The 15083-nt window shown below is 41.0% G+C and overlaps 2 protein-coding genes across 2 annotated transcripts in view; one reads left to right on the top strand and one right to left on the bottom strand.

Annotated features, from left to right (window-relative positions):
- The window catches only part of LOC109927112 (glial cells missing transcription factor 2), a 1179481-nt gene that overhangs the window by 117671 nt on the left and 1046727 nt on the right, over positions 1-15083 (bottom strand). The window lies entirely within an intron of this gene.
- Positions 1-15083, top strand: part of hivep1 (HIVEP zinc finger 1) — an 87353-nt gene that overhangs the window by 12649 nt on the left and 59621 nt on the right. Inside the window, exons 2-3 of the mRNA XM_048614452.1 lie at positions 12123-12253; positions 14669-14844. Of these exons, the coding sequence (XP_048470409.1) occupies positions 12123-12253; positions 14669-14844 (307 nt within the window). The remainder of the gene's footprint in view (positions 1-12122; positions 12254-14668; positions 14845-15083) is intronic.

Here is a 15083-nt window from a genome sequence, read left to right as displayed (position 1 = left end):
ATTGACCTGAAGATATTTTTAATGCAACAAGAGCTTAGGATCTATAATGCAGGGGTTCTTCATGCTCTCCACCTGCCCACCATGACTTATCATGCCCCCATGCCAAGCTCTTCATTTCCATGCCCATTTACAAAAACTCTACATTGACAGAGCTTATGCACACTGCAGTGACAAGAGGATGTTTTTTCTTTGTTTAAAAAAAGCTTTAAAATGCAGCCATTCATCAATAACTTTCAGTTTTCATAAAAAACCCACTTTTTTTACTACAAACCAAAAGAAGTACCGATCATCCAGACCATTTTAAAAATCAGTAGCAGAAACTGAAAACACTTGAAACTGTTTTATCTTGTCTAAATAAACCATGTGCAATTGATGGAAGAAATCAGAGAGCCAGAGCATAGCCTCATTATGTAGAGATAGCAAGAACTGCAGCTGCTGGAGTCAGAGACAATACAGTATGAAGGTGGTTGAATACAGCAGGGCGGGCAGCAACAGAGGAGTAGGAAAGTTGACGTTTTGGGTCGGGACTGAAGAAGGGTCCTGAGCCAAAATGTTAACTTTCTTGCTCCTCTGATGCTGCTTGGCTCACTGTGTTCCTCCAGCTCCTTACTGTGTTGCCTCATTATGTAGATATTTTTAAACAATCTGTTCAGGAATGTTATTGACACAGCTCTGGAGCAGATGGAACTTGTACCTTGTACCTTGTAACTGTGTTGCAAGTGGTCCTAATACATCAGCAACCCCCAACTTCATTACATATCCTTAGTGGAGACCCATATATCCATTATATTAATGAAACAGCTGAGCGCCAGTGAAAACGTTGTTCAGTTGACAACTGTGGTTCCATGATCTTCTATATATTATGTAGTGGGTGAATAGGCATGGAGCTATCATAGATTTGCATGGAGAGTGGATAGGGTGCATACCCTGGAAAAGGGGGAAAGTGGTGCCATTAGCGGGGAAGGTGGAGAGGCATACCTTGACATCAGGGGCAATGAGGTGGACCTTTTAAATTTATCTTTAAAAAGGTAGACTTGTGTGGACTTTAGTTCATGGCACTTTAGGGCTGTTCTGAACCACAGTGCCTTGAAAGGCTGTCCCCACTCCATGGAAATTGAATATTTCCCGTGTCTGCAATGGAGCCAACTAGGTCACAAGTAATGGTTTGTGGCTTGCAACCCAACCAGGCATCACTCTTAAAATGCACTGATAAATTTTTGAACCCCTGGGATTGATTCTGGAATCCAGAAATTAGGTCTTAGCCATAATTTTTATCTCTTGATGGTGTTAAGCTTCAAGATGGACCAGGAGGCTGAAGCATTAAACAGCAGGAGCTCTATTATTGCGGTGTCCATTCTACAGACAGCAAGATTAGAGAGAGCTGCTTGTCTGCCCAAAACAGCTGATGATGTCATTATTACATCACGTGAACAGATTCCTAAAGTGACAGTTCACTATACTTACACAAAAGCACATCCCTTCCCTTTTAAATCAGAGGTTCCTGCAATGAAAATGTATACAATCATATTTACAATAGTCAGCAGGGAAGACATTCTGGAGGATGTTGATTCCTGTGTGGCTGTCAGCAGACCTCGGGCACCTGTTTATTTTCCTTGTTGACTTTAACCTTTTGCTGTACAGGAATATCATCTGTTGTTGACTTTTCCTGCGATGACAATGTTTGGAGGCTTGCACAATGTTGTAGTATCCTTCACTTTAAGGTATTGTCTCTCTCAGATGCTCCGGTTGCTTCAGGTATATCAGGCCTCTATTTGGTACAGTTATTTGTGGATTAATTAATGTTGTCCCTGGCACATTCATTCTGGTTGCCTAGAGTTGAGCTGCATCGTTTCTCCTCCATGCTACATCATCTCTCACCTGTATGGTGTAGGATATCGGTCCACTTTGTCCTGCAGTCATGGCCGGTACCCATATCTCACCAATCCTCATCAATACTTCATGCCTTTTTTAGAAAACGCAGCTATTGGCCTCATTCTCTCATTTGAAAACCTAATTCTGTTGTTTTCTATCAGCAATGTCTTTTATCCTAGAACCAAATATCGTGAGCCAATGATACTTTACTATGAGCAATGCAGGAGAGCATTGAGTTATTGAGTGGATTGTATTCTGGTGTGTTAACAAAAACTGGCTGTCTTTTGGATTGTAATCCTTGTTCTTAAGTTATTCTTGATACCCAAATAATGTTTCATTATTTGAATAAACCTTTGTGCAACACCATTTATAGCTGGGTGATGAGGAGCTGATCATATTTGTTGAATTTCATCCTGCTTTAAATAGTCTCTAAACTCTTGTGGTATAAACTATGGACCACCGTTACTAACAAATTCTTCTGGATGACCAAACCTTGCAAGATCGCCAATCTTTCAATGGTTTTCTCTGAAGATGCCATCTTCATGATGGCAACTTCAGGCCATTTAGTATGTGTGTCAACCACTATGAATACCAAATTATTTTCAAAAGGTCCTGTCAATATGGATTATTTGCCATGACCATTCTCTTGGCACTAATGGAGGGAGTTAGCGCACTGCTGTGCTCACTGTACATATTCCTACCTTCTTCTCAATTTCTGAATTGTGCCCTGGTCACCAAAAATGGCTTTCTGAAAATGCCATAGTGACCTTTGTGTAGTTGATTTAACACACGTTTTCTTAACTGTTGTGGAAAACCCTCGTTCCACGTAAGACATCCTACTTGCACAGATAGATAGTTCCAGCTTCCGTGTGACAATATGGCTTTAGTACCAGCGTTGTCCCTGTGATCTTGCCATGAAAGTAGAGGATCATTTCTAGTGTAATAGTGTGAGCTAATAGCAGCAAGACCCCACATTCACATATGGCTTACTGCTAGAAAAGATATTTGTTTATCTGTCCCAAATATTGTGGTCAGTGGTCTGGTGTTTGTTAGAATGGTTATAAAGATATTGGTGCAATTATCTCATGCCAAAAATGATTCCTAGAGCTTCTTTCTCTACCTGTGCATAATTCATTTCTGCCTTGTTTGACAATCTTGATGCAAAAGCCACTGGTATCTCTTCACCATTAGGTAATATGTGAGAAAAAAACTGTTCCCACTATGTGTGGTGATCTATCGCATGCTAGTTGCAATGGTAATTTTGGGTCAAAATGGGTCAGGACTTCTGACTTTAATAAAGCCTCTTTTGGCTTATGTAAAGGCTCATTTCATTTCTAGTTATTGCTTTGGCATAATAAATTGTGCTATGGATTAGGAATGGTTGCAAATTTTGAGACAAATCTGCCACAGCAAGCCCAAAAATTACTGTAGTTGGCTTATGTTTTTAGGTGCTGGTGCCTCAGTTACGACTTACTTTTGAACATGACTCATGTAGTCTTTTAGCATCAATGACATGGCCTAAATTTTTGATGGAATATTTAAAAATTCATATTTGTCTTTCCTTGTTCTTAGGCCGTGACTTGCAAGTCTGTCTTAGCATCTAAGTTGTGATGATACTCTTTGTTTCTCCCCTTGACTAAAATATCATAGAGGTAACACTGAACTTCTTCTGATCCACTTAAAACTTGATCCAGGACACATTGGAATAATGCAGGTGCAGATGTGATTCCAAATAGAAGTCTGTTGTATTTGAATAGTTTGTATTATAATTGTCAGGTACTTCTGTGATTCAGGATCTATAGTCATCTGAAGATAGGCGTGACTAATTTTACTGAAAAGCTGATCTCCGAGTAGTCCAGCAAATAAGCCCTTGATTAAAGGCAAAAGATATTGCTCAGCATACTGTACTGGATTAATAGTGACCTTAAAATCACTGCAGATGCATACTGTTCCATCCTTCTTCACCACTGGTACAATAGGTGTGGTGGAATCACGAATGTACAGGATCAAGGATGCCCGTCTTAATGACCTTCTCTAATTCTGCGTCGGCCTGTGCTCTGATTACATAAGACACTGATTTTGCCTTGCAGCGTTTTCCTTGATTCTCATTCTTGCTTTTCAGTTTGGCAGAGATCTTTTCCATGCTTCCCAGATCCTCATTGAAAATAATAGCATGTTTCTTTGCAATTTGTGATGGATCAGTCTCAGAGTCTGATATTGCTGAGTTTGATTTTCTCCAGCCATGTTCTTCCCAGTAAAGCTGGAAAACTTCCTTTGATAACCCGTGAGGACAAATCTTCAACACCGTTTTGAGGAAGGGTTACCGGACCTGAAACATTAACTCTGCCTTCTGTTCACAGTTGTTGCCAGACCTGCTGAGCTTTTCCAGCAACTTCTACTTTTGATTCTGATTTACAGCATCTGCAGTTCTTTCAGTTTTTATTTAGGACAAATCTTCATACTGGCCATATAATTGAACACTTGCATTGATACAAACTCATAGACACCACTTTGCCTGTGTATGTTCTTAGTACAAGTTTTCAGGGTTGCAACTGAGTGTGATTCAGCTACTCCTGATACAAACTTTCAGGTATTAATGAAGCCGCCACTCCAATGTTGACTACCTTCTCAGCAGTTTTCCATTCAATTAGTGAGTGACCAGCATTGGTTGGTGTCACCAGCAATGGCTAATGTTTAATAACAGCTCCTGTTCAGAGTTGAGTCTAGGCTTTTTCTCATGCCATTTTTGTACCTTGCAGATTTCTTTTCCAAGTGTTTGGTTTCTGTACTTTGCTTTATATTGTTCATGTTTCTTCCTCAAACACAACCATTCTATATGCCCTTCTTTTGGTGTAGTTTCTGTGTACAGCTTTATACAAGCAATTTACTGCTGCATTGCCTGTTTTTCCACACCGATGGCAATTTTGAGTTTGCTTTTTTCACTCTCAGACTGAAACTTAGCTGTTGAGCTTCCTTGGCTGCTAGTTCTGCAGAAACTGCTACTTCCAATACATTAATTGTGACTAGGTTATTTTCTTTCAGTAATCTGTTATGGATTGCTTTAGTCTTGTGTTCCTAATATGAAAGTTAACTTCTAGCTGCTATTTTCATATTGCTCACCTTGTGCGACCATTTAAAAATAAATTTCACCCTAAAAATTCCAGGCAGGTATCATGTTATGGTTAAAGCTCAGTACAGTGTGGTGCTGCAAAGAGGCATATTTCTCCTACTTTAATGTCTTACCTCGTTTTATGAGTTTTTTTTTTTGCAATTTTTCCTGAAGTAGTGTTTCCTTAAGGGAAGTGTAAAATTGAAGTTTATTTTTGGCTTGGTTCTTTAGAGGTATACAATAAAGCATCTAAGATGTTCTAAACTACTTATCTTTGTAAGATTGGTGGCAGTTAAATGTTTAGTTTGAGGTTTATGTGCTGAACACTTTCTGATGGACTTGTGGTCAAAGGTATTTCCATGAAGGATACAGAACGGTCCAACTACTTGGAGCATTCCGCGGCAGCGAGGCCAGACCTATGCTTTGTAATATCAAGGACAGGTAGAACCTCAGTATGTACTGAAACTTGGTGTTTGTGTACCAAGGGTCTACGCACGGTTTGATACAGCAGCACACAATGGTGGCCATCAGGATGAGCGCGGCATTGGGTATGTTCTTACCCCGCTTTATCGCGAGCTTTATACATAGTCTATCTTTGACCTCCAGATAAAGTGGAAGATGGCTCGGGGAATAGACCAGACCTGCACCACATACAGCAACACCGAGAGTAGCTCACACCTGATGAGTAGGTTTTTACTTGCAATGGAGAGGGAGCAGTGCTCCCAAAAGACCAGTTTCTGCCTCACCTTCACAATACGCTCCTCCCAAGTTTTGGTGCATGCCTCAGTCCCTCCAAATCATATACCTAGCACCTTCAGATAATCTGTCCTGATGGTGAAGGGTATAAAGAATCGGTCGGCCCAGTTCCCAAAGAGCATAGCCCCGCTCTTGCCTCGATTCACCTTGGCGCCTGAGGCCAGTTCAAACTGGCCTCAGATGCTCATGAATCTGCACACTGACAGCAGATCCAAGCAGAGAACAGTGATGTCATCCATGTACAGGGACCAGGGCAAAAAGTTGACCTGACCGAGTTTAATTTCGATAAATGTGAGGTGCTGCATTTTGGAAAGGCAAATCAAGGCAGGACTTATAAACTTAGTCATAAGGTCCTGGGGGGTGTTGCTGAACAAATAGACCTTGGAGTGTAGGTTCACAGTTCCTTGAAAGTGGTGTCGCAGGTAGATAGGATAGTGAAGAAGGCATTTGATATGCTTGCCTTTATTGGTCAGTGCATTGAGTATAGGAGTTGGGAGGTCATGTTGCAACTGTGCAGGACATTGGTTTGGCTACTTTTGGAGCATTGCGTGCAATTCTGGTCTCCCTCCTATAGGAAAGATGTTGTGAAACTTGAAAGGATTCGGAAAAGATTTACAAGGATGTTGCCAGGTTTGGAGGGTTTGAGCTGTAGGGAGAGGTTGAAAAGGCTGGGGCTATTTTCCCTGGAGCGTCAGAGGCTGAGGGGTGACCTTTATAGAGGTTTATAAAATCATGAGGGGCATGGATAGGGTAAATAGACAGGGTTTTTTCCCTAAGGTGGGGGAGTCCAAAACTAGAGGCCATAGGTTTAAAATGAGAGGGGTAAGATGTATAGGGGACCTAAAGGACAATTTTTTTTTCGTGCAGTGGGTGGTGTATATAGAATGAGCTGTCAGAGGAAGTGGTGGAGGTTGGTACAATTACCACATTTAAAATGCATCTGGATGGATAAATGAATAGGTTTAGAGGGATATGGGCCAAATGCTGGCAAATGGGAGGGGATTTATATAGGATACCTGGTTGGCAAGTTGGACTGAAGGGTCTGTTTCCGTGCTGTATATCTCTGTGACTCTATGACTGTTACCATTATTGTAAGCAGAATAAAGGAACGAAGACCCTGAGAGAGAGTATATCTAACTGCCATGTCCACATACCAAATCTGTTAACTGGTCAGGATACTAGAACTGCTTGTGTTCACTAACATATCATTAAGTTATCAATAGTTGACAACGAAACCTTTCTCGTCATAAGTCACTATCATCTGGCAACTGATACAACCTTATAGGTGAAATGTAGAGGAACTTAGAGTCACAGACTTTTACAGCACAGAAAAAGGCCCTCTGGGCCATTATGCCCATGCAAGTCATCAAACGTCCGCCTATTCTAATCTTATTTTCCAGCATTTGCCAGTAATCTTGTATACTATGGTGTTACAAGTGTTCATATAAATATTTCTTTGTTTTCATGCTTCCTGCCTCAACCACCCTTTTAGACAATGAATTCCAGATACTCATGACCCTCAAGGTGGAAAATACCTCCTGCTCCTTACCTTAAAACTGTGCTGCCTGGTGTTTGACCACTGTACTGGGGGAATTTTTTGTTCTGTTTACCTGGTCTGTGCTCCTCAGAATGTTGCACACTTCATTCAGATTCCTCCCTCAGTATTCCCTACTCTAAGGAAAATAACCCAAGGTTGTCTAGCCTTTTCATAGCTGAATCTCTCCAGCCCACACAACATCCTGGTTCAATCTCTTCTGCATGGAGTGCAATCACATCCTTTCTATGGTATGGCAATCAGAACTGCACACAGTACTTCAGCTGTGGTCTAACTGATGTTATACACAGAGCTATCATGACCGCCTTGCTCTTGTAATTCAGTGTCTCAACTAACAAAGGCAAGTATCCTTCTTATCCATTTATCTAACTGCTCTGCTGCCTTCAAGGATCAATGGACATGCACACCAAGGTCCCTGGAACCCTCTGTACTTGCTACAATTCTCCTATTCAATGTGCACTCCCTTTTTTTGTTAATCCACCCAACATGCATCACCTCACACTTTTCAAGATTAAATTGCATTTGCCACAATTCAGCCCTCTATATTATCATGTAGTGTATGGCATTCCTCCTGTATTTACCACAATGTCAATTTTGTATCATCTGCAAACTTAGTGATCATACCTCTTGTATTCATATATAGAATTTTAATATACTCAACAAAGGACACAGCATTGAATCCCATGATATGGTACTGGACTCAGGCTTACACTCACAAAAAGACCCTTTGACCATCACCTTCTGCTTCCTGTAATTTAGCTAATTTTGGATTGACAAATTACCTGGGATGCCATGAGTTCTTAGCGTCTTAACCAGTCTGCCAGACTGTCGAAAGCCTTGCTGAAAGTCTGTTATACACCAAGTGCATTACCCTCATCTACATACCTAATCATGTCCTTGAAAAATATAATCAGGTTTGTTGGACATGATATTCTCCTTACAAAGCCATGCTGATTGTCCTTGATTTAATCTTTGCATGTCAAAATGATGATTAATTCTGCGCCTCAGAATGTTTTCCAGTAGTTTCTCTAATACAGATGTTAGATTCATGGCCTGTAGTTTCCAGTCTATACCTATCACCCTTCGTAAATAATAGAACATAGAACAGTACAGGCCCTTTTGGCCCATGATGTTGTGCTGAGCTTTTACCCTAATCCTAAAGTCTATCTAACCTCCACCCCTACCTTATACTATCATCAATATGCCCATCTAATAGCCGCTTAAATGCCCCTAATGAGGCCGACTCCACTACCCTCTCCGGCAATGCATTACACGCCCCTACCACTCTGAGTAACGAACCTACCTCTGACGTCTCCCCGATATCTACCTCCACTCACTTTAAAACTATGCCCCCTCGTAATAGCTACTTCCACCCTAGGAAAAAATCTCTGGCTGTCCACTCTATCTATACCTCTATCAAGTCACCTCTCATCCTTCGTCGTTCTAAAGAGAAAAGCCCTCGCTCTCTCAACCTTTCCTCCTAAGACCTTCCCTCCATTCCAGGCAACATCCTGGTAAATCTCCTCTGCACCTTTTCCAACACCTCCACATCTTTCCTGTAATGAGGCGACCAGAACTGGACACAATGCTCCAGATGTGGCCAAACCAGGTTTTTGTATAGCTGGAGCATAACTTCACAGCTCTTGAACTTGATCCCTCTATTAATGAAAGCTAACAGACCATACGCCTTCTTAACAACTCTATCCACCTGGCTGGCAGCTTTGAGGGAACTGTGATCATGAACCCCAAGATCCCTTTGCTCCTCCACACTGCCAAGAATCTTTCCGTTAACCCTGTATTCTGCTTTCAAGTTTGTCCTTCCAAAATGAATCACCTCTCACTTTTCAGGGTTAAACTCCATCTGCCACGTCTCAGCCCAGCTGTGCATCCTATCAATGTCCCTTTGTAACCTAAAACAGCTCTCCGTACTGTCCACAACGCGACCCACCTTCGTATCGTCCGCGAACTTGCTAATCCACCCTTCCACTCCTTCATTCAAATCATTTACAAAAATCACAAATCGAAGAGGACCCAGGACAGATCCTTGTGGTACACCACTCGTAACTGAGTAATGGTATACAATAGTTGTCCTCCAGTCCTCTGGTACCTCTACTGTGGTCAGAGAGAATTTGAAATTAATGTCAGACCCTCAGCAATCTTCTCCCTTGCCTCCCACAGCAGTTTGGGATACAATTCACCTTGTCCTGATGATTTGTTCACTTTCAAGCCTGCTATAACTGCTATATACCTCCCCTTTCTTAATGTTAGTTTATTTAAGTATATTAAATTCCTCCTTCCTGATTTGTATACCCACATCGTCCTTCTCTATAGAAAATACAAATGCAAAATACTCATTTAAAACTTAAGCTTTGCCTTCCAGCGACGAATACAGATTGCCACTTTTAGTCTCTAATGGGCCCTACTCTTTTGCTGGTTATCTTCCGGTCCTTAATATAATGATAAAACTCCTTAATGTTATCTGCTAGTGTTTTTTCATGTCCCTTCGTCTTTCCCCTAATTTCTTTTATAAAGCAACCGTTGCATTTTCTATACTCCACTCAGGCATCTCCTGTTTTCAGCTTTCAGCATCCACCATAAGTTTTATTTTTTTCCATATCCAATATCCTTTGACATCCAGGTTTCTCTGGGCTTCTTAGTATTGTGGGTAAAACACCATAGTTACCTTTAATTCAGCTACTTATTCAGAAATCTCACAGTCAAGTACTAAAACAATGATTTAAACTTTATTGTATGTAGCAACCAAAATAAGACCTCTCAAGTTGGGCGGTATGGTGGCACAGTGGTTAGCACTGCTGCCTCACAGCGCCAGGGACCCAGGTTCGATTCCAGCCTCAGGCGACTGTCTGTGTGGAGTTTGCGCACACTCCCCGTGTCAGTGTGGGTTTCCTCCCACAGTCCAAAGATGTGCAGGTTAGGTGGATTGGCCATGCTAAATTGCAAGTAGTGTTCAGGGAGGTGTAGATTAGGTGGGTTATCGGGGGATGGATCTGGGTGGGATTCTGAGGTTCGGTGTGGACTTGTTGGGCCGAAGGGCCTGTTTCCACACTGTAAGCAAGTTAAGCCTCACAACTCAACTTGGGTATTACCCATGGTGGGATCTAGCCTGGATGCCAATGTCCAGGGTTCAGTCCTTGTGCGGTGTTATTCTTTGAAGTTCTGCTGTTGGATTCTTATACAATTTTCTCTCTTTCAAGTTTGTGGTGTGACATCAATAATGATTCATAATTCCTTATCCCCAACATTGATTACACTTCTGGAGAACTCAAGTCTGTAACTTGCCTTCTTATCAGAAGTAGCTACCCCCGGCCCTTGTTACATTCAGAGTTAGCTTCTGTTTGAAACAGCCTATCCTGCAATCAGTGCCTTCATAGAGTGGTACAGCACAGAAACAGACCCTTCAGTCCAACTCATCCATGTCAAGCAGATATCCTAAATTAATCCAGTCCCATTTTGTGGCATGGCAAATCCTTCTAAACTCTTCCTAGTCATGTACCCATTCCAGATGCCTTTTAAATATTGTAATTGTTCCATTCTTCACCACTTCCTCTGGCAACTTATTCCATACATGCACCACCCTCCACATGAAAATATTGACCCTTTCGTATCTCTCCCTCCTCACCTTAAACCTATGCCCTTTAATTTTGGACTTTCCTACGCTGGGAAAAAGACCTTGACTATTCACCCTATCTATGGCCCTCATTATTTTATGAACCTCTGAGGTCACCCCTCAGCCTCCAATGCTGCAGGAAAAACAGCTTCTACCTATAACTCAAACCCTCCAACTCCAGCAACATTCTTTATAAATCTTTTCTACACTCTTTCAAGTTTCCCAATATCTTTCCTATATCAGGGAGACCAGAATTGAACATTGTTTAGGCCACTTTTGGAATACTATGTCCTGTAAATCGGCACCATGACATCCAAATCCTATACTCCGTGCACTGACCAATTAAGGCAAGTACACCAAGTGTCGTCTTCACTACCCTGTCTACCTGTGACTCCTCCTTCAAGGAACTGTGAACCTACAACTCAAAATCTCCTTGTTTGGCAATGCTCCCTGGGACCCTTTCATTGAGTGTATAAGTCCTGCCTTGATTTGCCTTTCCAAAATGCAACATTTCACATTTATCTAAATTAAACTCCCTTTGCCACTCCTCGGCCCATTGGCCCATCTGATCAAGGTCCCGTTGTACTGTGAGATAACCTTCTTCACTGTCCACTACACCACCAATTTTGATGTCATCTGCAAACCTACAAACCATTCCTTATATATTCACATCCAAATCATTGAGATAAATGACAAAAAGCAGTGGACCAGCACCAATCTTTGCAGCACACTGCTGATCACGGGCATCCAGTTTGAAAAACAGCCCTCCAACATCGCCCTGTCTCCTATCTTCAAGCCAATTTTCTATCCAAATGGCTAGCTGTCCTTGGTTCCATGTGATTTAACCTTGCTAACCAGTCCACCATGTGGAACCTTGTTGAACGCCTTTCTGCCGTCCATGTAGACCACGTCCACTGCTCTGCCTTCATGTACCAAATACTTATTTGAATACTTCCTTCTCTTTGTCCTTAGGTTTGTCAATTCACAAGCCAACTCAATTTACTGTGGTTAATTTATTTCTTATTCTTTCAAAGTTGCTGCAAAATATTTGTTTTTGACCTTTGCTCCTTCATCTCAAAGCTAATACAAAAATCAACCATAATTTAATAATTATTCAATTTAAAACTCATATTATTGTTTTTATCTGGAACGTGTACTTATCTTCCACAGCTACTGTTAAATAGATTATTTGTTTTGGACAGGCCCTGAGCATTCAAACAGTTGCAATCAGTGAACCTAACAGTAAGGACAAGTGTGAACATCAAGAAGTTGGTGATCCCGATAAAGAGCATGCTGTAATTGAACCAAGGCGAATCAGGATCTTCGATGGGGGGCAAGTTGATATTTAAAACCCTTTTCCTTAAACTAATTTTTAAAGAAAGGATTTGTAGAGTGGCAAAGTAACTTGCATTTTCTTTTAAATTCATTCATGGAATGTGGCTTCACTGTCTGAACCTCCGTTATTTGCTCTTGAGAAGATGGAGGTAAGCTGCCTTCTTGAACTGCTGCAGTCCACAATGCTGTTAAAGTGGGAATTTCAAGAATTTGATGCAGTAACACTGAAGGAACAGTGGTATATTTCCAAGTCAGGATGTTGATTGGCTTAGGGAGGAACATGCAGATGACAGTGTTCCCATGTATCCTTCTAGATGGCAGTGGTCACAAGACTGAAAGGTGCTGTCTAAAAAGCCTTGGTGAATTTCTGCAGTGTGTCTCCGAGATAGAACTCACTGCTACTGAGTGTCAGTGGTGCAAGGAGTGGAAGTTTGTAGATATTGTGCCCCTCAAGTGGGCTGTTTTTTTTCTGATTGCTGCCAAGCTTCTTGTGTGCGGTTGGAGCTGCACTTATCCAGGCAAGTGTGATGTATTCTATCATGAAACTAACATGTGCTTGATAGATGATGATCAGGCTTTGGGGTTCTTTCTTAATTGTACTTGAGGGTATTGTTAAACAAAGACTTTTCGTCTTGCACTCTTCAGGACAATATCAAAGAAGACCAATTTAAGAAAAAAACAATATTTCTACTTTGAGTTGAGAATGCTTGTGGACCTTGATTGGAACAGGCATTGCCATGGAGAATGCACCAGTTATTGATGATTGTTAACTGCCAGGCTTTGGTTAAATTTTAAACCAGGCAGGTTGACTCTGACTGGTCAAAGCATTGCCCTTAGAAATGAACTGGCAAATGGCTGTCATCTATTTTGAGTTAAAGTTGGTGAGCAGACTCCACCAATCAGTCTGCTTACTAACCAATTAGCATTCTTCTCTCGTATAGTTCAAATGTTAGTTTTCCCCTTAAATTAGTATTCTTCTGAATTGCCCTGAAAAGTTTCAACTAAACTTTTTTTCTGCAGTGCTCAAGTTCTGTAGTCCCAAATGGTTATTTTTAGCTGTCATCTAAATTGGGCATATGCTGAAAGCAACAATTCTACTAGGATTTACTTGTCTGGCTGTGAGTTTCCTTTTAGTTGATAGCACTCTGCTGCCATAAATGTGTTGCAGAATATTGCTCTTGTGTTTCACCTGATGTGTCATTGTTAGCAAAATGTTAGAACTGAGATTCGGAATCAGAAAATATGGGAGGTAGTTAAAACGCAATGAGACAAAGTACTGAGTATTGCTGAAAAGAGAGGCATGTTGCTGAAACATTTAACCTTGCGTTCATTAGAACAAACACAAATGTTAAATTTCAAACAATCACAATAATTTCTACAACAGGAGAAAAGGTGTAGATTGATTCACCAAGGTGCTACTGTGGACAAAGCAATAGGGAACAATAGCATCCTAGGTCATTCAAAAAAGTCTTGAACATATTGCTTCTGCTTACAATAACTCATCAAGGCTCCTTTTGATAGTATCTTTCAAACCTGTGACCTATTCCACTTGGAAGGACAAAGGCAGCAAACGAGTATGGACACCATCTCAAACCTGTGACCCATTCCACTTGGAAGGACAAAGGCGGCAAACGAGTACGGACACCATCACCAATAAGTACCCCTTCAGGCCACACATCTTCCTGACTTGGAACTGTATTGACATTCCTTCACTGTCATTGGCTGAAAATCCTGGCTGTGCCTTCCTAACAGCATTGATGGTATTCTTACACTCCAAGGCCTCTAGCAGTTCAAGAATGTACCACCACTGCCTTCTGCAATTAAGGACAGACTATATATGCTGCCCTAGCCAGTGATACCCAAATCCCACGAACGAATAAAAAATGTAACAATGTATGAATATATGTTGTTTTAAACAAGCATAAATGAGCCACATTATGAGTTCAACTCCTCTCATAAATTGTTTTTAGTATAGCTATTAGTACATGCAGGACTGTTCAACAAGTGCAGCCCAATTGTGGAGTCACATCTAATAATAGAAGGGCATGGACCAATCAGAGGAAAGGAGAGATTGATGTTAAATGCAAACAGCTTCCAAACTATGAGGAATGGAGTCTCACTTAAATTTTGTGTTACCAATTAGCTCCTTCAGAGTAGATTGCTTAGACACCCCATAGCTCGAACGTTTAAACCAAAACTTCTCATGTTTTTGGTGAAGTATGATGTGCTTTCATGCATTTTACTAATTTCTGTTGTGGTGGGAGATAAATCTACCCACAAGTTTAAGTGTGAGTGTGATGTATTCATTCCACTTCAGTCTTCATCTATACTGTTACACTTACAAATAGTTTGGTTACCTGAAAGACCAAAGTAATGGCAAATTATAATCCAATTTTATTCTTTATTTTTAAAGATATAAATCAAATGAAGAATATGTGTATGTTCGGGGCAGAGGAAGGGGAAAGTACATTTGTGAAGAATGTGGAATACGTTGCAAGAAGCCGAGTATGCTGAGGAAACATATTCGCACCCATACTGACCTCCGACCTTATCACTGCAATTACTGCAACTTCTCCTTTAAAACAAAAGGTAAATTGATGCTGCGTACAATGGCTTTAGGTGCTTACTTTGTCTCCTAAATCACCGCAGTTTATAATAATGCTTAAATTCTATTCACATGCTTTATGCAACACCCTTTCTGCAGATGGCTGAAATTGTTGTGTGATCCCTTCTCTTAGTGTCACTAAGTCACAGCTCCAAAGATGAAAAATACAAAATGTCCAATACATGTAATGTCCTGATGTCGACTTCTCTTTATTTCTTTCTCA

Source organism: Rhincodon typus, chromosome 2, assembly GCF_021869965.1.
Source record: "Rhincodon typus isolate 14 chromosome 2, sRhiTyp1.1, whole genome shotgun sequence".
NCBI lineage: Eukaryota > Metazoa > Chordata > Chondrichthyes > Orectolobiformes > Rhincodontidae > Rhincodon > Rhincodon typus.
Note: the sequence above shows the minus strand (reverse complement) of the source record. Positions and strands in the feature narration are given on the sequence as shown.